The 22,891-nt window shown below is 53.8% G+C and overlaps 9 protein-coding genes across 9 annotated transcripts; 3 read left to right on the top strand and 6 right to left on the bottom strand.

The window, feature by feature from the left end:
• Window positions 1-81: 81 nt before the first annotated feature.
• J4E93_009966 (uncharacterized protein) lies at window positions 82-3,142 on the top strand (the record flags this gene model as incomplete). Its single annotated transcript, XM_049347854.1, has 3 exons — window positions 82-676; window positions 723-980; window positions 1,029-3,142. 3 exons carry the CDS (start codon window positions 82-84, stop codon window positions 3,140-3,142), a joined length of 2,967 nt encoding a protein of 988 aa, XP_049195083.1.
• Window positions 3,143-3,282: 140 nt separating this feature from the next.
• Window positions 3,283-4,187, bottom strand: J4E93_009967 (putative secondary metabolism biosynthetic enzyme; the record flags this gene model as incomplete). The annotated part of the gene is made up of 2 exons (XM_049347855.1): window positions 3,283-3,543; window positions 3,591-4,187. 2 exons carry the CDS (start codon window positions 4,185-4,187, stop codon window positions 3,283-3,285), a joined length of 858 nt encoding a protein of 285 aa, XP_049195084.1.
• Window positions 4,188-6,627: 2,440 nt separating this feature from the next.
• On the bottom strand, window positions 6,628-7,769 carry J4E93_009968 (uncharacterized protein; the record flags this gene model as incomplete). Its single annotated transcript, XM_049347856.1, has 2 exons — window positions 6,628-6,889; window positions 7,447-7,769. 2 exons carry the CDS (start codon window positions 7,767-7,769, stop codon window positions 6,628-6,630), a joined length of 585 nt encoding a protein of 194 aa, XP_049195085.1.
• A 509-nt stretch (window positions 7,770-8,278) lies between these two features.
• J4E93_009969 (uncharacterized protein) lies at window positions 8,279-9,109 on the bottom strand (the record flags this gene model as incomplete). The annotated part of the gene is made up of 2 exons (XM_049347857.1): window positions 8,279-8,527; window positions 8,585-9,109. 2 exons carry the CDS (start codon window positions 9,107-9,109, stop codon window positions 8,279-8,281), a joined length of 774 nt encoding a protein of 257 aa, XP_049195086.1.
• Window positions 9,110-9,397: 288 nt separating this feature from the next.
• J4E93_009970 (uncharacterized protein) lies at window positions 9,398-11,284 on the bottom strand (the record flags this gene model as incomplete). Its single annotated transcript, XM_049347858.1, has 1 exon — window positions 9,398-11,284. One exon carries the CDS (start codon window positions 11,282-11,284, stop codon window positions 9,398-9,400), a length of 1,887 nt encoding a protein of 628 aa, XP_049195087.1.
• A 706-nt stretch (window positions 11,285-11,990) lies between these two features.
• Window positions 11,991-13,412, bottom strand: J4E93_009971 (uncharacterized protein; the record flags this gene model as incomplete). The annotated part of the gene is made up of 2 exons (XM_049347859.1): window positions 11,991-12,034; window positions 12,092-13,412. 2 exons carry the CDS (start codon window positions 13,410-13,412, stop codon window positions 11,991-11,993), a joined length of 1,365 nt encoding a protein of 454 aa, XP_049195088.1.
• A 708-nt stretch (window positions 13,413-14,120) lies between these two features.
• J4E93_009972 (uncharacterized protein) lies at window positions 14,121-15,940 on the top strand (the record flags this gene model as incomplete). The annotated part of the gene is made up of 3 exons (XM_049347860.1): window positions 14,121-14,256; window positions 14,306-14,475; window positions 14,522-15,940. The coding sequence occupies 3 exons, from the start codon at window positions 14,121-14,123 to the stop codon at window positions 15,938-15,940; spliced, it is 1,725 nt and encodes a 574-aa protein (XP_049195089.1).
• A 2,020-nt stretch (window positions 15,941-17,960) lies between these two features.
• On the bottom strand, window positions 17,961-19,485 carry J4E93_009973 (uncharacterized protein; the record flags this gene model as incomplete). The annotated part of the gene is made up of 2 exons (XM_049347861.1): window positions 17,961-19,411; window positions 19,464-19,485. 2 exons carry the CDS (start codon window positions 19,483-19,485, stop codon window positions 17,961-17,963), a joined length of 1,473 nt encoding a protein of 490 aa, XP_049195090.1.
• Window positions 19,486-19,644: 159 nt separating this feature from the next.
• J4E93_009974 (uncharacterized protein) lies at window positions 19,645-20,699 on the top strand (the record flags this gene model as incomplete). The annotated part of the gene is made up of 4 exons (XM_049347862.1): window positions 19,645-19,701; window positions 19,754-19,892; window positions 19,949-20,068; window positions 20,122-20,699. The coding sequence occupies 4 exons, from the start codon at window positions 19,645-19,647 to the stop codon at window positions 20,697-20,699; spliced, it is 894 nt and encodes a 297-aa protein (XP_049195091.1).
• Between the last annotated feature and the right edge of the window lie 2,192 nt (window positions 20,700-22,891).

Below are 22,891 nucleotides of genomic sequence, written 5' to 3' on the forward strand. Positions count from 1 at the left end.
CATCCAGATTTCTACGCGACAGTAGCTGGGCGCGTCTTACGCCACCTCGGATAGCTCCGCACCCCTGAAGCCCGAGTCGCGATGCCTGTCAACACCATCTCTGTGGGCGCGGCTGTGACGCCCACGGTTATCCAGACATATCTCTCGCATTACCTCAATCGCCGACCGCTTGCGCAAAAGCCTACGGCGCACATATCGTACCACGAAGGCCTCGAGCTCATCCGCCGCTTTCTCCACTACGCCTCCTTCCACACGGTCGACGAATTGCAGGCCTTCACGTCGCAATGGGTTCCAGTGCCGCGCTGGGTGCACGTGAATGTAGTCGAGGTTTCCGCGACTCTATTGCAGCGCTCAGCTGAACTGCTCAATGCACAATTGGGACCAGAAGGCATCAAGGCAGTCGGAGGAACGAATTGGTGGCAGTGGAGACGCGAAGGCACCACACTCAAGGCCGAGTGGATCGAGATGCGCAAGGACTACGACGCGAGGAAGCAGCTGGCAATCACCAAAGGCGACCGCATAATGCTCTATGTTCATGGCGGCGCCTACTTCTTTGGCAGCGTCGACGAGCATCGCTATCAGATGCAGCGGCATGCGCGCAAGCTCAAGGCTAGGGTGCTGGCGCCCAAATACAGACTTGCGCCTCAGTTCCCCTTCCCATGTGGTCTACATGACTGTAAGTGGTTTGCTCGATGTCGAAGAAGCAATGCTAACAACTCTAGGTCTGGCCGCCTACCTCTACCTCCTCGAACAGAAGCACGATCCTACGACGATTATACTCGCTGGCGACTCGGCAGGCGGCGGCATGGTGCTCAGCATGCTCGTGACAATGCGCGACCAAGGCATACCATTGCCCGCAGGAGCCATCTTGATCAGTCCATGGGTGGATTTGACACACAGCTTCCCTAGTCTGGGTGGCGATGGCAAGATGGACTACATCCCCTCGCACGGCTTCATCCACAAGCCGAGCATGAGCTGGCGTAAGTTGGTCGTGTCCGTGTCGACGAGCTACCACTGACCACATACAGCACCTCCCAACGCAGACGATATGCTGGACATCGAAACATCGCTCCAGGGCTCGACCAAGAAGAAGAACAGTTCAGACAAGACGGAGGACAAGGCAGCAAAGAAGGAGGCGGAAGCTGAGCGCGTACGAGGCTACTCCGTCCAATCTGGAGATCGACCACCTCTAGAAGAGGTCGCGGATCCATCAGCTACAGGACAAGGCATGGGTACTTGGATCTCGTCCAATGGCAAATACAGCATTGGACCTAAGAGCCAGCTATCAGTTCAGCTAGAAGATGAACGCGTCGAGATCAAGGACCAGATCCAGATGTACGCCCCGAATCATCTCTTGACACATCCTCTGGTATCGCCAGTACTACAACCAACACTCGGAGGACTGCCCCCTCTACTCATCCAAACGGGAGGTGGTGAGCTACTCAGAGACGAGCAGATTTACCTCGCGCACAAAGCCGCGCAACCATTGGCCTACATCCCACCACCTTCCAATAACCAGACTGCTGAGTCCATACAAGCTCAGGCCGCCAGCTACAGGCCCACGAACGTTCAGCTCCAAGTCTGGGATGACCTATGTCACGTCGCACCTACGCTCAGCTTCACCCGCCCGGCAAAGCACATGTACCGTAGTATAGCCCAGTTCGGTGCTTGGGCGCTTGCACGCGCTCAGAAGAAGTCCATCGACATCCTCGACGATGACGACATCTCCTTCATGAGCAGTGATTCAGGCACTTCGTCTGAATCTGACAAGGCTGGCTCTGGTTCTTCGTCGGACGACCCCAAGTCCGCAGACAAACATCCCAAACCCACGAAAGCCGAGAAGAAAGCCGCTCAAGATGCACGCGTTGGTCGAGCTGGTGACGCGATTCCGCCATTCGAGCGCCATATGATCCGTCAGCGCATCGATCGACACGGGCGCATCTATGCACTCGCTCCGAAGGAGGAGCTTGTCGCACTGAACGTCCCTAGCGTTGATGTGGGCGTGCCAAAGACAGGACCCGTCAGCAAATGGATGAAGGCGCAATCTCAGTGGAACAACAAATTCTCCAAGCAGAAGATCAAGATCCAGAAGCAGCGTATTAAGGACATGCAAAAAGGCTTCGAAGGCTTCGAGGGCGAGACACCCCCACCGACTGCCTTGGCTGGTAGAAGGATCAAGGGCATGAAGGCCGAGAAGGCGAAGAAGAGGAGTTGGGGCATGTCGATGTGGGCTGGATGGGGCAGTAAGCATGACTCAGCCACTGTAAGTACACTCACTCTCAACGTCAGCCACGACAACGTTACTAACACGTCTCAGATCGTCCGCGAAGAAAAGGCAGACCAGAACCCCGACACCGAGGCCTCTACCTCCGCCCAAGACCCAGCCAACACCCCCACCGACGGCGCAACAGAAAGCGCGCCAACCCGCAGCCGAGCCAACAACCTCACCACCCCCGGCATAAAACGCTCGCGCTCCCACTCCCGCCACTCCGCCGTAACCGACAAAGGCCAAACCGGGCTCCCAATGGACGACCTCTCCAAAATCGTCCTTCCGTCCCCCGGCCTCGCAGACGCAACAACCCTCGCCCCAGAACGCTCTGCCTCGCCCCTCCCCTCCCCCACTAGCGAACTCAGCTCCCCCGGTGTCCCACCCAACATAATCGTCTCGGACAACCCCGACAACTCCAGCACCATCATCCCCGAAACAGATACTTTGACTACCCGACCCACGGCTGGCGGTATCGCGTATCCGTTTAGTCTCAAGGTGGATGGCCCCGATGGGAAGGATGTCAATGCTAGTACGCTTACGCTTGCGAGTTTGTATGTTACTACGCCGCCGGCTGGGGAGGGGGATGAGGAGGGGAAGCAGTTGGGTAGTATGGTACCGGGGGATGCGGAATGGAGGCAACTGGACAGTATTGTGCCTGTGGGTGAGAGCGTGAATGAGCAGGTTTTGAAGGAGGAGAGACCGGGTGTTGAGCGCTTCTTTACTGCTGGGGCTGGGGCGGGGTTGTTTAGTGATGGTGTGGTGGAGGAGAAGGAAGGAGATGCGGGGATGGTGGAGAGGCCGGGTGTTGAGAGATTTGAGACTGCGAATGATGGGTTGGGTATGGGCGCTGCTGGTGATGGTGGGAAGGTGTGATGGTTTGCGTGGTTTGCGGTTGGGTGGAGAGGTAGGAAAAGATTGAGAGAGTTGGAAGAAGACGTAAAAATACTGTAGATACCCAATTTTTCCTTACTGTGAGTAATCTTAATACAAACGTACACATTTCGTCACCCGATCTACACTTTCTGCTCCGCCATCCACTTCTCGGCTTCCTCCTTGTACTCCTCCCTCCATCGGGTCAGCGGTGGCCTCTCGTTCACAATGTCACCTACACTCCACAGCATACGCTTCTTGTCCGTCTCCTCCGTGACCTGGTCATCAGGACAGATGATGTAGAATTTCTTGTCCTGCATCTTGGCATACATGTAATCAGCGACTTGGTCGGCTGACCATGCACCTTCCGGTTTGGCTTTGGTTGAGCCTGGCTCGTTTCCAGACTTAATACTGTCAGTCATGCGAACACGAAGATGGAAGGAGAACTTACAAGCCCAGTAAAAGTCCACCCCGGAACCAACAAATGCACCCCAACACCGCTATCCTTCAGATCATAACTCAAATGCTCAGCCAGCGTCTTCACAGCTGCCTTACTAGCATTATACGCCGGATTACCAGGCGGATTCGTAATCCCCTGTTTACTCCCTGTGATTACAATCGCCGTCATCCCCTCCTTCCCCGCCCTCTCCTTAAAACTCGGCACATACGCATTCAACCCATTCACCACACCCCCCAGATTCGTAGCAAGGATCTTATCAAAGTAGTCTTCATCGCCCCAGGTACCTTTTCCGCCGATGCCGGCGTTTAGCATGAGGAAGTCGACGTCGAGACCGGCTTGTTGGCGGATTGAGGCCCAGTCTGAGCGGGAGGAGACGTCGGCTTGGATGAAGGTTACGGAGTTGGAGATAGAGGAGGGGGAGGAGGAAGATAAGAAGAGGCTTTTGCGTGCGTGGTCGAGGGAGGATTGGCTGGAGTCGACGATGGAGACGCGCATTGAGTGCTTGAGGCAGAGTTGCGCGACGGCGTAGCCGACGCCGGATGCGCCGCCTGTTATTAGGGCGTGTGCTGAGGGGCGGAATACGGACATTTTGAGTGCTTGAAGATGATTGTTTACGAGAGATGGAAGGAGAGGAGGTCGTGATGTTCCCTTTGGGGGTGCCGAGGTGATGTCATGCGGGGTTATGTTATCTCCGAGGCGGAGCTAGACGATCATAAATTCCTTCTCCTTCATCTGAGACAGGTCCAGTCCATATCCATAGACATAACCAATTCTTTCCCAGCACTCAGTATGCGTCTTTGAATGTATCAATGCAAGTCCGTCAGCCAATATACCCATCGTAGAATAGCTTGAACAGCTTCGGACCTGTATGAGCAAGATTACCGCTTGCACGGTGTCTTCCAACAGCTCAATGTCACTCGTCATATGGACAACATTTGGTCCTTCAGGACCCTCGGTATTTGGGATTTCCAGAATGACATCGTAGCGGCTGGATTTGTATTCTCGATCCGTGCGCTTCAGGGTCGCTGCCATCGTCGGCCCGGAGATTTTCAATTGCCCGTCTCGAACGTGCCCATATAAATCGGAAGTGTTCGGCGTGCAAGTTATGTCAACTGCTCGACAGACTGAGGTCGTTGACTTCGCCTCTACTTGCCATCCGAATAAAAGCACACCTGTGACAATTGACGCCCAAGACCATGTGGGCGCCAGATACTGTGAAGGTCGGTCGATGACTTTGCCTGTAGACTGCCACAAAAGCGCTTGCGGAAGTTGGTATTCCCATAAACCTGCTAGATATCTGCCCATTGCTGGTAGCGCAAGTTCTCTAGCAATCCCAGAGATGCCCGGAAGTCGGTCTGTTCCGAACGTTAGTGCCCGCTGAGAATACCTGCTCACGACCTTGTCCCATGACTCTGCGCGTATTCTAGGGTTCATCGACGCCGCGGCTATTGCATGAGCAAGCTGGAACGTCTCCAGCTCCACGGTGGATGGATTACTTAATTTGATGGTTTGGCATTCGCACCAAAGCTCATCTTGACACTCCCACATCATCTCCTCTTCAGTATAGTGGAGTACCCGACAAGCAAGCAGCCGCTCTTGGAAGCACCAAGCTCGGTCCAGAAGAGGCCTTGAATCATCTCCAGCTTTCCACGCAACGATTGTGTGGTGATTTATCATTCGTTGTACATGAAAGCTACGGTCACTCGGGCCCGCTAAGTCGTAGCTCGGACTTCTGGGATGAAGACAGCCATAGTCGCCGTTCTTCGAACTTGTTGCAGCGATGACGAGGTATGCAGATTTGTACACCGATGCCATGCGGGCAGCCTCTTTTGCCCAGTCCTCACGATCATCTTGTACAATGCATAATGAGTCGATCCAGATATAAGGAATGCCGATATCTCTGGTTATAGTGATGGCATCTTGGAATGTTTGGGTGAGCTCGTTCAATGGTATGCCAAGCCTGCGAGCAGAGACATTTTCAGTCAAGAGCAACGGCATGGGTTTCCTACGTTCTTCTATCACGCCCCACGCATGACTTAAGGCAACGTAGCGAACATCGGCCGGTACTTCACTCGAGCGGCACAGCTTTATATCGTCCGAAGACAAACCGACCGAGATGAGCCTCGTTGGTGTCGTTGATGCGTCTCGTTTCGGAAGACATTGTGGGTGCAGATCGTCGCATCGTCTGATCCATTCCTTGACTGTGCTAATGCAAGCTTGGGATGCAGGGTCAGCCGGAATATGGCCTGCTGTCTGGACGTCGGAGAAGTAAGGTGGCTTGTCTGGGTATGATCAGTACATATGAAAGCGTCGCATGTTACATCATGACAAACTGACCAGGATGGGTGTAAAAACTTAGCTTTATAGGCAAGCTCCTTAATTCATTGAACATGCCGCTATATTGCACCGTCACCCGCAAAGGCGTTTTGTTATCTTTGAAGACCGAGATTGTGAGTTCGAGACCAGGGTCGGATTCATACTCACTCAGAGTGGCCTCGGTAGTCCAATAAGGGCGGAAAGGAGGGAAGGTGTACTTCTCGATTCCTCGAAGAAGTAGCTTGCATCGAACGCAGCCATTGCGTGCAGCCTCGCGCATGCTCGACAGGGTGATCAATCCCTGATGATTGCCCCGACTCCAGCTGCAGGTGCTATCGTCAGTCTGCTCTGACCACGAGGGCGCGTGAGGTAGCGTCGGGTTCATCTCGTGGTTGCGATGTGGGTGTATCTGTGAGACGTGGTGGGGTCTGCGCGCCTGCTGTTCAGAACACGGCAGGCGCAACTAGTGATCAGGCATAGCCAATCTAGATGCAGCAAAGAAGAGTAAGCAAGAGATCTTCTTCTATCACTTCCACCAATCACTCCCTCATAACATGCAGCGTGTTGGACGAATCTGTGCTCGATGTCTCGTGAGTACGCTACGTCATGCACGATTGCGTCATCGCCTAAGAACCCACCAACGCCGAGCCCGAGCCATCGACTCCTGCCTTCCTCTTCTACACTACCCCTTCGCACATCAAACATACACGCATTAACAGGCATGAAGCTGCTCAAACTCTGTCTCAAACTCGTAAGGCTGCAAATAATTGACTGCTAACCACTCGTGCGTCCCCTCAACCACGCCAAAGTTGAATGCGACACGGCCCTTCCCGCTCTCATTGGCTTCGCTGGTGTGCATGAGGTTACCGTGCATCAGGATCAGTGTCCCCGCTTTTACCTCGAGTTGCTTGTACACCAGATTTCCTTCCTCATCCTTCTCTGGAGCCATGGCGTTGGCCGACAGTCCTTCAACGCTAGCTCACACTGGCTTTGCCAGATCAGCGAGCTCGGGTAAGCCGTTCTTGCCAACGCGACATCTTTGCGTAAGAGGTTGCGTTATATGGCTACCTGGCGCGACAGCCAGGCATTCGTTGTCTATGGTCGCATCTTCGAGGGCGTACTAGAACGTCGTGCAGCTTGGCGGGTCTGTGAATCCTGAACAGCCGTCTTGATGTTTGAAATGCATGCAAGGTCGTATACATCTTTCATATCACAGCTTCATTCATCTCCATGGCATCCAGTCACACCTCACATATACCCAACAATCCCAGTACCAACACCCTACACCCTCCCTCAACCCCTCTATTCCCAAAAATCATCCCCTTCAACATCATCACCACTTCAAACCGACAAAATCTTATGTTGACCCATCTCCTCATCAAGCAACTCCTTTATCTTCTCATGATACCTGTCAATCCCACTCGGCCTGCTCATCGCGACCCAAAGATCCTCCGGCACATCCATCCCCTTCTCAAGCTCACACGTCAGATTGCGTGTAAACAACGTTAACCCACACCCAGCTTCCACAAACGTATACGTGATCCAACAATAACCCTTTACACCACCGCTTCCATCCTCCCCCGCAGCGATGTTGTTGACCTGGCGGAACGCGAATTTACGACCGCGGTCTGCAATTTCCAAAACCCATTGTGGGTGGTACGTGTTATTTGGCAGAGCGACCTTTTCGGTCCAAACGTCGCCGACCTTGAGGGGGAGAGACAGGTTTTGGCCTGGGGGCAGCCCGGAGCTGCCGGCGTAGGTGCGGCCCCAGTTTGAGGGGTTGGAGACGAAGTCGTAGATTATTTCGGGGGGGTAGTTGAATATTGTTGAGGAGGTGCAGGTCATGACGCCCATGGTGAGGGGGAGTGAGGACTTCGAGGTAGTGTTAGGGTTGGGTTGATAATAATAGCGTAAGGATATGGAAGTCGGTGGTTGTGGTTAGGAGAAGTGGAACAGCGATAGATGGAAACGGCGTGCGAAGTTAAGAATCTCAAGTATGGTATGGTGCTGTGAAGCACCTTCTCCGGACCATCATGATTGGAACGCATGAGTACCGGCTATTGGACGCACGCCGATCCGCTGACGTATGTCACGATGACTGATCCCCGCATTCGAGCTCGAGCCACGGGTAGACTTGCTTTTGCGCTGCTGTCTGGGATTGCGACCGAACGGGCGGGGTGAGCTCCGCACGCCGATCGTTTCGCGTGTTGGGTCATTCATCATAAACAGCGTCTCCAATCCTTATCCATATTGTGCGGGCAAAGCCTAGACTCGCGCATCGATGTGAGAGGTAAGTGCTGATGTCCTCTACTTTTTGAGGGTACTTCGTAACCAGAATAGTTTGCATTGCAATGGTATCATGTCTATGCCTCCTTGATCAACTTGCGCGTCGCACTCTCCATCCAGAGCTTAGTGTACAGCCTATGCAGCCACTGAATATGCCCTGGTTGCGGCCCAGCGTCCCTGCCCTCTGGCGTCGTATCCACAAAGACCGACTTCAGGTGGAAAGTAGCCATCTGCGCAGCATCGTCTTTCGAAACCTCCATAGAGAAGAGTCCATCTGAGGGCCGGGGCTCGGAAACGTGTGGTGAGTCGCCGCATCTCACGATAACCTGTGCACAAATCAAGTCAGCCAACAAACCCCAATGCGATCGCCTGAAGTTTCTTACCTTATCATCCTTATGCTCCACAACCTCAAAGTGATCCACAATCTTCGTCCCAACCTTGTAATCGCTCTTGGCCAACTCCTTCACATCCCAAAGATGCGTATCCCTGCCCTCCACATTCCGATACCACTTCTCCAACAACCTCCTCTGCACCCTAAACGCAACCCCACTCCAAATGCCCCGGCAGAAATCCGTCGTCAAAGCCGGTTGGTCAACCGATATCCTGCCTCCATCGCCCTTGACCCAATACTTCTCCGGCAGCTTCCCATACGGAATCTGCTTTATCGCATGGTCGATGCAGCCGGGCGGGTTGCTATTCGGGTTGTGCGCGCGGAAGACGGCTGTGGTGAGGTCGGGGGAGGAGGCGTCGTAAGGCACGAATTTTGTGTTGCGGGTGTAGAAGGAAGAGACGCTGTAGGCGAGGAGGACGTTGGCGGAGAGGCCGCCGGTTATGCCGACCAGGACGCCGAGGAAGCGCTTGGGGCCTGAGATGCGTTTTATTGTTGGGGGTTTGGATATTGTGTTCATCGTGGCGGTCGATGTTGCGCGATGATGTAGTGAGGGAATTGAGGTCGGCGCCCTGGGTGGAGGGGAAGGAGGAACGGCGTTCGCAGCGGGATTGTCGCGTGGGGTGGTCGGAATGTTTTGGTGTTGAGAAGCTTGGACCCTCGGTGGGTTTTGGATGCCGAGGGTGCGTCGGCGATTGCTCTTCGCTCAGACACCGACAACTTCATCTGACCAGCTCATCACTGCAGTCGCCTCGATTTCATCTTCACAATTACATTACTGATACTAATAACAGGGCTATATGTCTACTCAGTGCAGGTGCGCAAGTGCGATACCAGAGTACGCGCTGTCCGTCTCGTAGATCTTCTTCTTCCTCCCTCCGTCCATGTCGAACCTGTACACAGTACCCCCTAGATCCGTCAAGTAGACATGACGGTTCACAGCATCTATCTTCAATCCAATCGGCTCGTGGAAATGCCTCGCTAGCGTCACAACACCTTTCTCCTCCTTCGTCTCGGCACCTACGTACGCCTTGTTCAGCGTGTTGCCGAGTGGGTACTCCCCGCGATCGGTCCAGTACAGCGTTTGGCTGTCGGTCTCGAACTCCAGATCGATGGGTTCAGGGAGATGATCGAAGAGCAGTTCAATGTCGGAGCGGGAGGATGCTGTCTCGTTGGCAGGCATCTGCATATTCGCGCGGAAGATGCGGCCTTTGCCGCCCTTGGACGGGCCCTTCTGAGACCAGTAAAACTTCCCGCCTTGAGGGTCGACTGCGATACCAACACACCACTTGGTCTGGTCTTCTCTTTCCGCTGAGCTGGAGTCGCCGGTCTGCACGATGATCTCGTGGTTGCTGCCGTCAAAGTCGCATCGGTGGACTCGAAGGCCTTCCCGATCGCAGATGTACAGCTTCTTGTTCTCGTGGTCGATCTTAAGCTGCTTGGGTGTGTGGATCTGGCCTTCCGGAATGATGGCTTTGATGTCGGTGCCATCGAGGTTCGCGGACATGACACTGCCGTTGTTCTTCGCGGGGGACGCGCCCATGTTCGTCCAGAAGATGCGACCAGCTGAGATGGACACGTCGATACCATCGGGCATGGCTTGACCGCCGACGATTTCGCGCACGTTACTTCCGTCTGCTGAAGCTGTCATGATCTTGCCAGACGTGGCCATCTTCTGCAGGTCGGTAACATTGCCTCCGATGCCAATGTCGAGGAAGTACAGTCTGGGCGCCGCAAGGTTGTCGTGATGGCCGCTCTCGTCTTTGGAGCTGCGCGTCGTCTCACCAGCGGGATACAGACCGCCTTTGCCTGACTTGGCGCCGAGCTTGCCCTTCTCGACAAAGTTCTTTTGGACCCAGTCTCGCGCTGTGGGGTCGCCGCCGCGTTCTTCAACATAGTTGTTCTCGATGAACGCAACCGTGTCCAATCCTACCGCATCCATCATCCCGCAAGGTCCAACCGGGTTATCCTTGAACATCGTCAAGAAAAGCCTGTCGATCTCCTCCGGCTCCGAAACGCCCTCCGCCATGATGAGCAGACTCTCCCTCTTAATAGCAGCCCATAACCGGTTGAAGATGAAACCGGTCGACTCCTTACGCGCGATAGCTGGTGTCATGCCCGCGTCGTGAAGCTTGCTTTGCAGAAACGGCAGAATGTCTGCATGCGTCTCACCGCACGTCATGAGCTCGACAACGTTGTTACCCGGAGGCATGTAGTAATGCATATTGCAAACGCGATGCCGACTACCCGCGTCCACCTTATCGAGCATAAACCGCGACTTGTACGACGACGAGTTGGAAGCGAGGATACAATCTTTCGGTGCTTGTTGTTGAAGCTGGCCCATGATGTCGACCTTCAACGGAAGCTTCTCTGGCAATGCTTCAACCACCAACCACGCGTTCTTGACTGCCTCTGCAATGTCTTTGACGGTCTTGAATTGCGTTGGTTTCCGTGCGTTACCGGTAAGTGTCGAGAATTCGTCCACGTGGTGTTCGATGTAGTGTGTCGCGGCGTTCCTCTGCTCGTCACTGAGATCGCACAACGCGACCTCATAGCCAGCAGCGACCCATGAAGCCGCGATTCGACGACCGAGGACTCCTCCGCCCAGAACGGCGACTGGTCTCGATGATGTGTCTGGTGCCGTCCATTGCGGTTGTGTGCTGGTGGATGCAGCTTGTGTTTGCGTATTCGACATGATTGAGTATGATAACGATGTTGATCGAGTGCGGAAAGCTGTGTTGACATTCCTCACTCTTGGTTCCAGTGTAGTTATACGCGTGCTCAAACATCGCGTCGTCGCATAGCCCGTAGAGGGCTCGGCCGAGATCCGCCGAACGCCTCTTGTCAGTCGTCTTGCGCAAAGAGACATTTTCGTTGTTTGTTCGTCTGAGTCAAGACAATAGTCGTCTCCGTCTCTTGATTATTGCTGATTCTGCTTCCTTCTCAAGCTCGTCTAGATGCGTGATGTATATTGACGGTACACGCTAACGCGCACTAGACACATGTAGGTGTTGCGTCACTCGCCCAACGACCTGGTACACATCCGTGCAGTGCCGATCGGGTATCGACGTCATTCGTACGGTGCTTTTGTATCGTGCGAGACGCAGGATATGCGCCAATGCATGCGAGACGCGCGGTGCTTCGTCGGCCGAACTGCATCTTGAATGGCGTTTAGGCGTTCTTCACATGGGCGCTTTTCAAGATACCTCGGACACGCGAGTAGAGTATGGAAGTGAATGCATTGGTTGAGAGATGTAAAGTCTATTTTGGTAGTGACTACAATTGCATAAGTTTACGAAATATGTATCTAAAACAAGCTCTTGATCCAGGCATCCGACCAATAGCGCCTACTCCCATCACCGCCATCGCCATCCTGAGTCTCCGCACTCCGATTGGGACAATCACTGGAAAGTGAAGATCTCATCTTGGGGCTTCGAGATTTTGCCTGGATATGAGTTAGCATGGATGATGCATCGGAGGCTGTCAAATGGTGTCAACATACCAGGTGCCTTGAAGCCGCGTTCTTGCAAGTAGCCAACCATAGAGTCCATCATCGGGTCCGGCCCGCAAACAAGAACCTTGCTATCCATACCCGCCGGCGCAGGCAAACGTTGCTCAATCATCTCCTTGCTGATACGGCCCTTCTCGCCCTTCCAGCTCTCCGAAGGGCTGCTCAAAACGTAGTGCACATTGAACTGCTCGTACTGCGCCGCAAACCTGTCGAGTTCATCTTTAAGCAGAATATCGGCTTCGGTTTTGTTGGCATACAGCAGCGTCGTCTTGGTATCATCGCGCGGGTCTTCGCAGATACGGCGGATGATCTGGAACATGGGCGTGATGCCCGTACCGCCGGCGATCATACCGAGTTCTTTGACGAGGTTCTTGTGGTACTTCATCTCCCCTTTTGGTCCCCGGATCTCAACGGTGTCGCCAACATTCAGCTTGCTCAACCAAGGTGTCAGCTTGCCGCCTTCGTAGATCTTGACAGTCAGTTCCAGGCGTCCGCGGTCCTTGTTGCTGGACGTAGGCGTGTAGGAGCGTGCGAGTTGCTTCCCGTCGACTTCGTGTCTGATGGCAATGTGTTGGCCCGTTGGCAGCCCCAACACGGAGTTCTCATTCGGCAGACCGAAGACGAAGCGGATGGTGTCGTGGGAGATGTTGAATTTGTCGATTAGAGGGAAGGGCTGGTAGACGCGGGCGTTGAGGACGCCGAGGTTGATGTCCTTTTTCTTCGTCGGTTTTGAGGACATGGACTTTGCTTTGATATGGGCGGGGTAGGATTGGAAGTCTTTGTGCGCGACGTCGAAGCTCTTGGTTGCCCAGAGGCTGGCGTAGCCGGCTAGAGCCATACTCGCGATGGAGGAGACGGCGAAGCCCTTCCAGAAACCGGCGCTTTGGAGTCGGTGCAAGAGGGGGGAGAAGCGTCGGCCTGCGATGATGGAGAGCACGACAGATGTCAAACCAAAGCCAATAGCACCTAGATGCAACCGCCACGATTTCGGCGGCGGCAAGTTGTTGACAACGTGCACTCTGCTCGGCGTGATCGTGGGCATCTTTGCGGCTTCATGGTCGGTCCAGTCCTCGTCTGCGATGCGTCCAATGCGGAAGTTCTCGAGAATCTCCCTGGCGTCTGTTGAATGGCCAATGTCTTCGTACGCGGTCGTCGCGTCTGTGCCGGCGTTCTCCAGCAAGAACTCTTTACCACCAGGGTGGTCTTCTTGGTAGTCCGTCACATTGTAGACGTGATTCCAGAGGGTGACCCATAGATCGGTCTTGCTGGTATGCTGAGCTACCTCCTGGAGAGTGTATACGCCGTCGGCCATGGCTTGAATGAGATGAAAGAGATGGGTGCGTTCCGTCAATCACAAAGGGGGCGTCAGGTCGAATAACTGCGACGATGAAAGCCTCCAGCCAAGACCCTTCATCGTCACAATAGCCCCATGCAGCAAATGCGCAACGGGCATACCGATCCACTACCCACTACGTCTGCGCGCGACCGAGATCTCGGACATTCGCAGCATCAGGATCTGTTGTTGCGCCATGACAAATGACAGCGCTATTCGCAGCGGCTACCACGAGGTGTCCGGTGTTGGTGGAGCCAAGCCCCCCACTTACCTCGGCATCTGGATGCTTAAACCAATCAAGCCTCCGCTGACAATCGGAGGTGCCACCACGCGAGTGGCCTCTGTCCAAGCTTCTTCCGCGCAACGCATACTTGCTAAATCTGTTACCTCGAACGAAATTTCGATCAACGGCTTCGGCCGGGCGCGTTCGCACGACCTGCAGCGTTTTTTGCTTTATTTTGGCGCGCGTTGATGGATGCATTGGGCTCTTCGGCGCTTTTTTCGTACGATGGAGCGCATGCCGGAGGTTGGTCAGTGGCGATGCGTCATATTTACGGACTAGACGAGACCTGCAGGTGGTGGGTTGCAAGATGGATACGTAGTTTGGTGTGCTCTCATTTAGTCGCGTTATAGTCCTGTCAAGATTGCGACCCTCAACCGTTATTCCATACTTCACTACCGAGCACCATGACTATCAAGGGCTTTTACCTCGTTGGGCAGGACAAGAATGTCTTTCGTCAGGATATTCACATTGACCAATATCATGACTTTGAGGCGTTGCAGGTTGCTGTAGCGGAGCAGTACAATATCATTCAGTCGACTGGTACGCAAAGTCATCCGATTGGCATGGACGTGAACTAACATCTCATCAGGCATCGGGCTGCAAGATGCCAAAGGAGAGGACCTCCACGATTTGGATGATGTATTGGATTGCGACGAGGATATAGGCATTACGGTCGACGGTCAGGCCATTCGCGACCCTTCGGGCCCAGAGGGTCTTCCTTTCGTGGGCAGCTACTACGAGGTCTTTCCCGATCATCTCGTGAGTTCAACTTGACAGGCGCGCGAACTACCACTAACCTGCTCAGGGAAACCATGCGCGTCTTTTCCAGAAGTATGGATCTCTGATCAAGTACGAGACGATGGGCAAACAGAATTACCTGACCAATGACCCTGCTATTGCGACCGTGGCTTTCCAAGAGTCGGCGTTCTTCAGCAAGCACATCACCCCCGAGCATCCTTTGGCGGGTATCAAAGACAACAGGGCGTTGTTCATTTGCGACACCGACACCGATGCGTGGAGGCAAGCGCATAAATTCATCCCGCCTTCCATGGCACCTAAGGCTATCAGACACTACACACCACTCATGGAAGCCTCGGTAAAAGACTCATTCAAGGTCTTTGACCAGCTCGATGAGCAGGGCGAAGCCTGGAACGTCTACCAGTACATGCTGAAGCTCGCATCTCAAACTGTCTTCAAGTTTGCGCTCGGATACGACGCCCACCACTTCGACAACCCGGATGCGCCGCTGAGCGAGCTCGTCATCTTGATCGCCCAATCACTCTCCCTGAACAAGAAAGTCGCGTCAAGAGGAGCCTGGTACGCAAAGCTAAGCGCCATCCCCTTCACAGCAGCATACGACCTCGACAAGATCCGCTACAGACTCTGGACGATCCTCAACCAAGCCATCGACCAAGCCCCCAAAGGCAGCAACGAAGACGACCTACCCCTCCAGTCCGCAGCCCTAGGAGCCAGCTGCGTAGTCGACTACCTCAAGCGCGCCACCGACGACAACGGCAACAAACTCCCCCGCGAACTCGTCATCCCAAACATGCTTCCCATTTCCGGCGCAGGCTTCACAACTACCTCCTCCCTCCTCTCCTGGCTCCTCTACTCCCTCTGCGTCTACGAAGGCAACCAAGACCGGCTCCTCCAGGAACTTGTCGACGCCGGCGTGAACGAGAACACAAAGTGGACACCTGAACTCTCAGACGGCCTCACTTTCCTCGACAAATTCGTCAAGGAGACCCAGCGTTTGCATAATCCTTCTTTCCAACCTGGGCGCACCGCGAAGGTCGATTGTATCGTCCCAGGCGGCTACAAACTGCCCGCCGGCTCCGTCGTCATCTGCGCCCTACACGCCATCCACAACAACCCGTCCATCTGGTCGAACCCCGATCGTTTCGACCCCGACCGCTGGGGCACAGAGGAGGTTTCCAACCGCCCCAAGAACTCGTACATGCCGTTTGCGACTGGCCCGCGTAGTTGTATTGGCTTCAACTTTGCGCTTGGAGAGGTTAAAGTGCTGCTTCCGGAGTTGGTGTATAGGTATGAGTTTAGTAAAGAGGGGGAGGAGGCGGTGACGTATGACCCTGAGTTCCAGCTTATTAGGCCCATGAACTTTTATGTTAGGGCGAGGAGGAGGACCAGTTATCCGAAGCCGAGTCCGGGGGCAAAGAAGATTGCTGTGGAGTATGCGGAGGGAGAGGAGAAGCCGCCGATTTAGGGGTGGGTTTTGGTTGTATGTGCTGGCAGTTGTAACATTTCCTCTTATTTAAATTCACTTTCTTCAATTCAATGCTTAGTTGTGATGATTCATAGCAGTGTGGGCTCGTGTTTCTAATGCTGTTAAGCTGGTCGTGGTATAATTATTACATTGCCATACATATCAAATGTTTAACACTTGGTCGTAAGAATTTGTTCCTCTGAACAGCGCAGTGACTGTATTTCTCGGTCGAGACTGGTTTATCCTAATACCTCTACCCAACGCGGCTTGAAGGTCTCGGAAGAATTCCACGTGTTCGCATAGCTTATAGTAATATCAACGAAGTTGATTAAGATGAACGTCCCCTTCAGAAACTCTTGTGTCGTCCCTTCCGTACCGCACAAACGGTGGGTAACGTTAGAAAGGTAGCCTACAAACAACAATCGATGTGTAATGTAAAGAATCAGCAGTGCAAAAGGACTGCTCAGGAATACTACGAGAACCATGACATCTCCGCCCTGGATCCAAAAAGTCGATGCACCGGATAGGCTCCACACCACGCCAATGAAACAAGGAATGTAAAGGCACACGAAAACTATGTGTCGCTCTACGGGAGAAGGACTCAATGCTAACGACCCCGCAATACATGCCACCAGATTGGTGCGCAGAAATTGAAACATCTTAAAATCGTATATGTACGATCTTATCCCTTTTGGACAAAGGGCGATAAGACATTGCAAGACTCCGAGAGGAAGGAGAGTGACTGGAAGCGCTAGCATCATGCCGAAAGGAACGAGAGCCACAAGAGGGTTCAAGTTTGTGAGTACTACGAATGCGGAAAAGAAAAGGACTCCAGTGAACATCGAAACCACGAATCCAAAATAAAGAAAGAATAGTCGATGGCATAGGAAGGACTTCGCATTCAAGACGCGCGGTATAGGGTAGAGGTTGAACTGGCCGACTGGTCCAGCCAAAGAGCGGAAAGCTTCTGACAGGACACACGAGACAAGATATATGGCTACAAGGACCTGTGTACTAGAAACGCCCTTCATGGCGAAGACTTTAATGGCTTGTGGTAATGCGCCAAATACGAAGCTCATCATGCTTAATCTCCAGCCACGATCGACAGTGGATCCGGGAGGCGGTTTCATGTATTTGGCCGGCTCCCCGTGCAGATCAGCGAATGAGACAGGTTCAATCGTGGTATGCACAGCTACGCTGACTGATCTTCGTATGGCATCACCCATGAATGGAAGATATCCAACCATTTTAACAAAGAATCCGACAATCTCCATGACGTTCGAGGTGACGAGGTCGTCTTGTTCTTGGTCGAATCGATCGTACCACACGTGCCTGGCCGCAGTTCGAGGCGAGCAACCAATAACAAGCAGAACGACAAACTTCAATAACATCAATGATGTATCGAATACACAAGAGAGAGGAGATGCGCGAAGAGCATAGCTCCAGCTGAAAGGCCCGTTCATGACTCTTCCCGTCTCTTGTAGAAGTACAGCTACCATGCAAGCCACGACCGGCCAGTAAGCGCTTTGCCATGAGACTTCTTGACCGAGGGCATTCTCAGCTGCTAAAGCATCAGCTCAGGCATCGATAAGTGCTGAAGGGGACCCAACTCACGACACGTCGCATTGGCCGGAACGCTACCATTGACCGTCGCATTCGGCGTGAGGTACAAGCCCGGTGCGGTAAAAGGTGGCATGTTGTTTCGATATCGGATCAACCCGTCGTCTCTTCTGCGCACGCTCCGAATCTGACAGGAAAGTGTGTGAGCTCAAGGCTAAGTAATTGAAATACTTGTTCTGAGATAGGATTGAGGGCGCGGGAAGGCTGTCTTATAGTCATGGCATGGTGGTACAAGGCTGAGAATCAATGGCTGAGCGAGTGACTGAAAGAAAAAGATCAGATTGGTCAAGCCAACGAAGATGCGCATGCAGATTGGGGGCTGAGCTCGCTGACATGCGCCACCAAAAACGTGAACCAGTCAACAACACGGTCTGCACCTGCCTCGAATACACTCAGCCCACTAACTCCTAAACAACATCAACCCCGCCTCCTCAGCATCCACCCCCTCCTCCACCTCACTTTCCACATCGTCATTCTCACCCAGCCCCAATCTCTGCCCAAACAAACTCCCAAACAACTCATCCCTCTGCCTATCCCCCCACTGCCCCCTCTCCTCCGGCGCCATAAAATTCTGCAACTTCTCCTGCACCGTATACCTCAACCGCCTCCCCTTACTCGCCTTGGTATCAACAACCTTCTTCGTCTTGGCTTCGCGCGCAACCTGCCACGGCGCCTGCACAACGAACTCCGCGGTTCCGTTGCTGTTGAGGTCGGCGGAGCGCTGCTCGAGCAGTTCTTTGAGCATGAGGCCGTAGAAGTCGGCGTCGTCGTAGATGGCGGGCGAGGGTTGGGGGTTTTTGGTCGAGGATTGGAGGGGCGCACAAGAGCGCGGGGTTTGGGTGCGGAGGACCAGGTGGGGGGATGTGAGCTGCGTGTCTAGGACTTCGGTCAGGGTCTGTTGGGCGGATGCGTTGAGGCGCGCTTTGTTGTTTGTGACGGTTGTGGCTTTGGTTTTGTTGGACCAGCGCTCCAGGACGGCTTTGCGATGGGGGAGCGTGGTTTTCTCGCTGGCTTGGATGTTGGCCCAGATTTCGGACGATGGGGTCGCGGAGTCGAAGGTTGGGCGCTTCCGCTTCTGGCCTGTTCGCGACTCTTCCAGGGAGAGGCGCAGGTTCGTGAGGTTGTTGAGGAGGGTCAGGGCAGCTGCCTCTGCCGCCTCGATAGGCGCATCTTTTGCGGGTTCCGTCTTGTAAGGCTCTGCAGCCATGGAGTTTGTCGAGATCAAGGCCTTTTGTAGTCGAATGCGCGAGTTGAGTAGCGTATCGAACGTCTTCCGTTGGGTCTTCACAGCTTCTCCCTTGGCGACGTCGGATTGCGTGCCAGCAGCGATGCCCGACGTGAAGGACTTGTTGGCGGACATGAGGTCGCGGATGGTGGACGCGTCGGTTTTGGCTTCGGCGCCAGGCTCGTCATCGTCTGAGCCTTCGGATATGTTGGCCTCGTCGTCGCCCCCGCTTTCGCCTGCGCTTCCCATGTCCTCGTCCTCATCGCTCATGTCCTCGTCGAATTCGCCGTTCATGTCGTCTTCTTCGCTGCCCTCTTCGCCATCGAGCTCTACGCCATTGACGCCATCCTCTTCGTCATCATCGCTAGCTTCGCTGTCTATATTGTCGAAGCCTTTCGCAAACGGATTGTCGCTGTCGCTGTCCTCAAGCGCTTTGCGGTCCACTTTGCGCCCAGTGTACTCCGGGCCTAGAGGCACCTCAACCGGCTTCCTCAGCTTGCTCTTTCCCACCGACGTATGATGTTCGCGCCCAGCATTGTCATCTTCAACTTCGGAGAATTCGGCGTCGGAGCGCTCGTCTTCGCTGGAGCTCGGCGCAGGGTCGAGCAGCGACTCAGGGTCGAAATCTAGTCGTCATGTGAGCAAAAGGCCGGTCGCACATATACGTGAAGTTCATACCTCTTATCTTAGACTTTCCCATAGTGTACAAGTGGTTTGGTGTTGGTGCTGCCGGTGAAGCGCGTCGGAAGAGAAAGTTCACTCTGTGCCCCATAAAAAAGTTCAATGACATCGGCGAAATGAAACGCCGATGCGCGTCACCTCCACCATCAACTCCGCAACCCCCGTCGCTACCACGACGATGCTGAAGCCACGGTTGTTCTCGACGTTGCGATGTCTGCAGCATGAGAATCCTCTGGTATGTCATTCATTGTGTAAGCCAATTGTGCAATAGCTGATGGCGAGCGCAGGGTCTTCCGCGCTCAGGCGCGCCTCCGCAAATGCCGCGGATGCAGCGAGGCTTGCCACAGAAGCGGAATATCAAAGATGTGAAGAAAGTGATTGCTGTCTCATCCGCGAAGGGTGGAGTTGGAAAGAGTACTATTGCTGGTATATCTAACCGTCCATGACCAAACACCTTCCGCAATACTGAAGCAGTGTTGTAGTCAACCTCGCCCTAAGCTTCGCGCGTCGTGGTTACAAAGCCGGCATACTTGACACCGACATCTTCGGTCCTTCGATTCCAACCTTACTCAATCTATCCGGCGAACCCCGACTTTCAGCAAGTCAGTTCCCACACCAACCCAGCTTTCCATCAACCTCTAATCCCACAACCCAGACAACCAACTCCTCCCGCTCTCCAACTACGGCCTAAAGTCCATGTCCATGGGCTATCTCATCCCAGAATCCTCACCAGTAGCATGGCGAGGTCTCATGGTCATGAAAGCCCTACAGCAACTCCTGCACGAAGTCGAATGGGGCGGTCTAGACGTCCTAGTCCTCGACATGCCACCCGGCACCGGCGACGTCCAACTCACCATCACCCAACAGCTCATCCTAGACGGCGCACTCATTGTATCTACGCCCCAGGATCTGTCACTCAAAGACGCGGTGAAAGGCGTTGAACTTTTCCGCAAAGTCGATGTGAAGCTATTGGGTCTGGTGTGCAACATGGCGGGGTTCAAATGCCCGGGTTGCGGAGATGTGCATGAGGTGTTTGGGAATATGAACAAGATCAGAGCTATGTGTGGGAAGTACGATTTGAACATGCTAGGCGAGATTCCGCTACATGCTAGTATCAGCGATGATGCTGATCGTGGGAAGCCGACTGTGGTAGCGGAGCCGGAGGGTGAGCGGGCTATGGCGTTTGGCAAGATTGCGGAGGAAGTGGAGGGTCTTATTGGACTAGAGCGGTAGTCTTCCACTGACCCCGAAGGCATTGTCGCCAAACAACATGACTACTTCATACCCCAATCTTTTGCAATTCCCTGAAATATCCATCCAGCTCCTCGCTTCCCCAAGTAAACCGCACTCTCACACCCTTACTCATCAGTCTCGCCCTCACGCGCCTCACTGCACTCAGAATTTCCTCAACCCGCTCTAATTCCGAAGCCTCGATCATGACATGCAGCCTAAACCCGCGGAGCTTCTTCATCTTAAGCACAAGCTCAAGATGCTCGCTGAACACCTCCGCCGGCCTCACTGGTCTTATACACAGAGTCCTTCCCGTACACTCACGTTTCTGGGGCTCGTAGTCTTTCATATCACCCCGCAACACGACGTTCAAACGATGCAGGTATTCTGCGGGTACGATACTGGGGAAGACCTGGTCGCCGAGCGGGATGTCGCGAAAGAAGACATCTAACGCCACAGAGTCATGGACGAGGAAGGTGTTGACGGCGAACCAGGTCGTTACGACGTGGTGTGTCATGTAGCCCATGTACTTCCAGTCGAGATGGTGTTTGCGGCCATCGGTCACCATATTTGTCAGCGCATCCCGGCCGGTGAGGCTATTGAGACATGTCTGGTCAGACGCAACTGGCGGTGCGGCCAGTACCACTGGTGTGCCTTCGTCCGTCAAGTATGCGGCGATTTTGCTTCGAACATCGTCCGGTAGACGATTTAGGATCTCACCAGTCAGTCTTCGGCAAGACAACGCGCCATAGTCATAAACTGCACGATTAAGGTCCCTATATCACATATTAACATCATTGCCATGCAGATTCAATCGCAACTCATCTTACTCCGTGGCTGAATTATACGCCCGCGTCTGCGCGGAGCTAAAGCACAAGTACTTATGAACGGGCTTGTAGCATTCGTCCCAGCTAGCGCCTTCTCCAGCTTTATCAACAGACTTTTGGATTTTCTTGCGAACTTTCCTTATGCAGTCCGCTATGTATCGCCGCGTTTGAATAGCTCTGGTAGCGTGTTAATGCCGGCGCGGCGTTAGTCTACCCTGTTACCCAGGTACGCACCGAAGTAGCTCCTGTCGCGTAGTGTTTACCACAAATGTCGTGGGAGTGTCAGCTCCACGGCCTGTCAATTCCGTAAAGTAACTTTGGATATCGATTCGTCTCGTTGTTAGAGGGAGGGATCGGAGCGGCTGTCCCACTGGTGCTGGTGCGTCCATGGTGTTGCTGGGTTGTTGGGGAAGGTGTACCGCGATGACGTCCTTGCGGGGCGTAGCGCGCTAGTAAGTGCACGGGCGTGTCACGTCCAGGCACCTGCATCCTTCGGAATGGGCATTGCATGTTCATCTCCATCGGTCGAGGAGTGTGATGCTTTTGTCTTGTCAAGGACGTTGCAAAAGGTCGACGACGCAACTAACCCGTGCTTGGAATGCCATGCTATGGCCACCCCGGTGTCACAGCGAGGACGCGAGATCCCGCATTCATGCGCGTCCGTTGCACGCGACATGAACGACTTGGCGGCGCGCAGAGAGGTACCTAGGTATGCCTATTCGAGCGCATTGAGACCAGTAAGATGGAATGCACTCTGGTTCGTCCTGTATTCTCCAGCATATACTCATGTAGGAAATCACTACATACTAATCACCTCTTAGGCGTCCATCTACATTGCCTTAAAATCTTACTAACATGAGTTCTTACACCAATGCAGGCGGCATCGCACCCGTTCATCGTAGTATCAGCACGCAATCGCATTCTAGTTGTACGCATCGCGAGTCTTGCTTACTTACAGGTCGATGCCTAGCTCGGCCGACACCTTGGTCATCATGTACAACTATGTACGACAATTATACGCGCTGAACGATCAGAGAGAAAAATAGGAACATCACTATTTGAACAACTTATCCGGAGTGTTATTTGATCCATCCGTTGGTTCACGACCTCGGAAATGTAGTACCCCGCAACAACCCCGCACAGTATCGACTGGACCGTCAATCACAGGTCAACATTGCGGCTGTGACCCTTCGCCCCGGTGTATGCTGTCCTACTAAATCGTCCTCCACGGAGCAGCTTTGGGTCACGCACAGCTGTCAGCATTGGCGACTAATACGCCCGGCGCAGGACGCCCGACGCCCGATGCGATGTGACTTGTACCCGGTGTCGATCTATAAAGCTGTGAACCTTTCCGTTGCGCTTCGCTCT

This window comes from Alternaria ventricosa, assembly GCF_023758065.1.
Source record: "Alternaria ventricosa strain BMP 2768 chromosome Unknown scaffold_25, whole genome shotgun sequence".
Lineage (NCBI taxonomy): Eukaryota > Fungi > Ascomycota > Dothideomycetes > Pleosporales > Pleosporaceae > Alternaria > Alternaria ventricosa.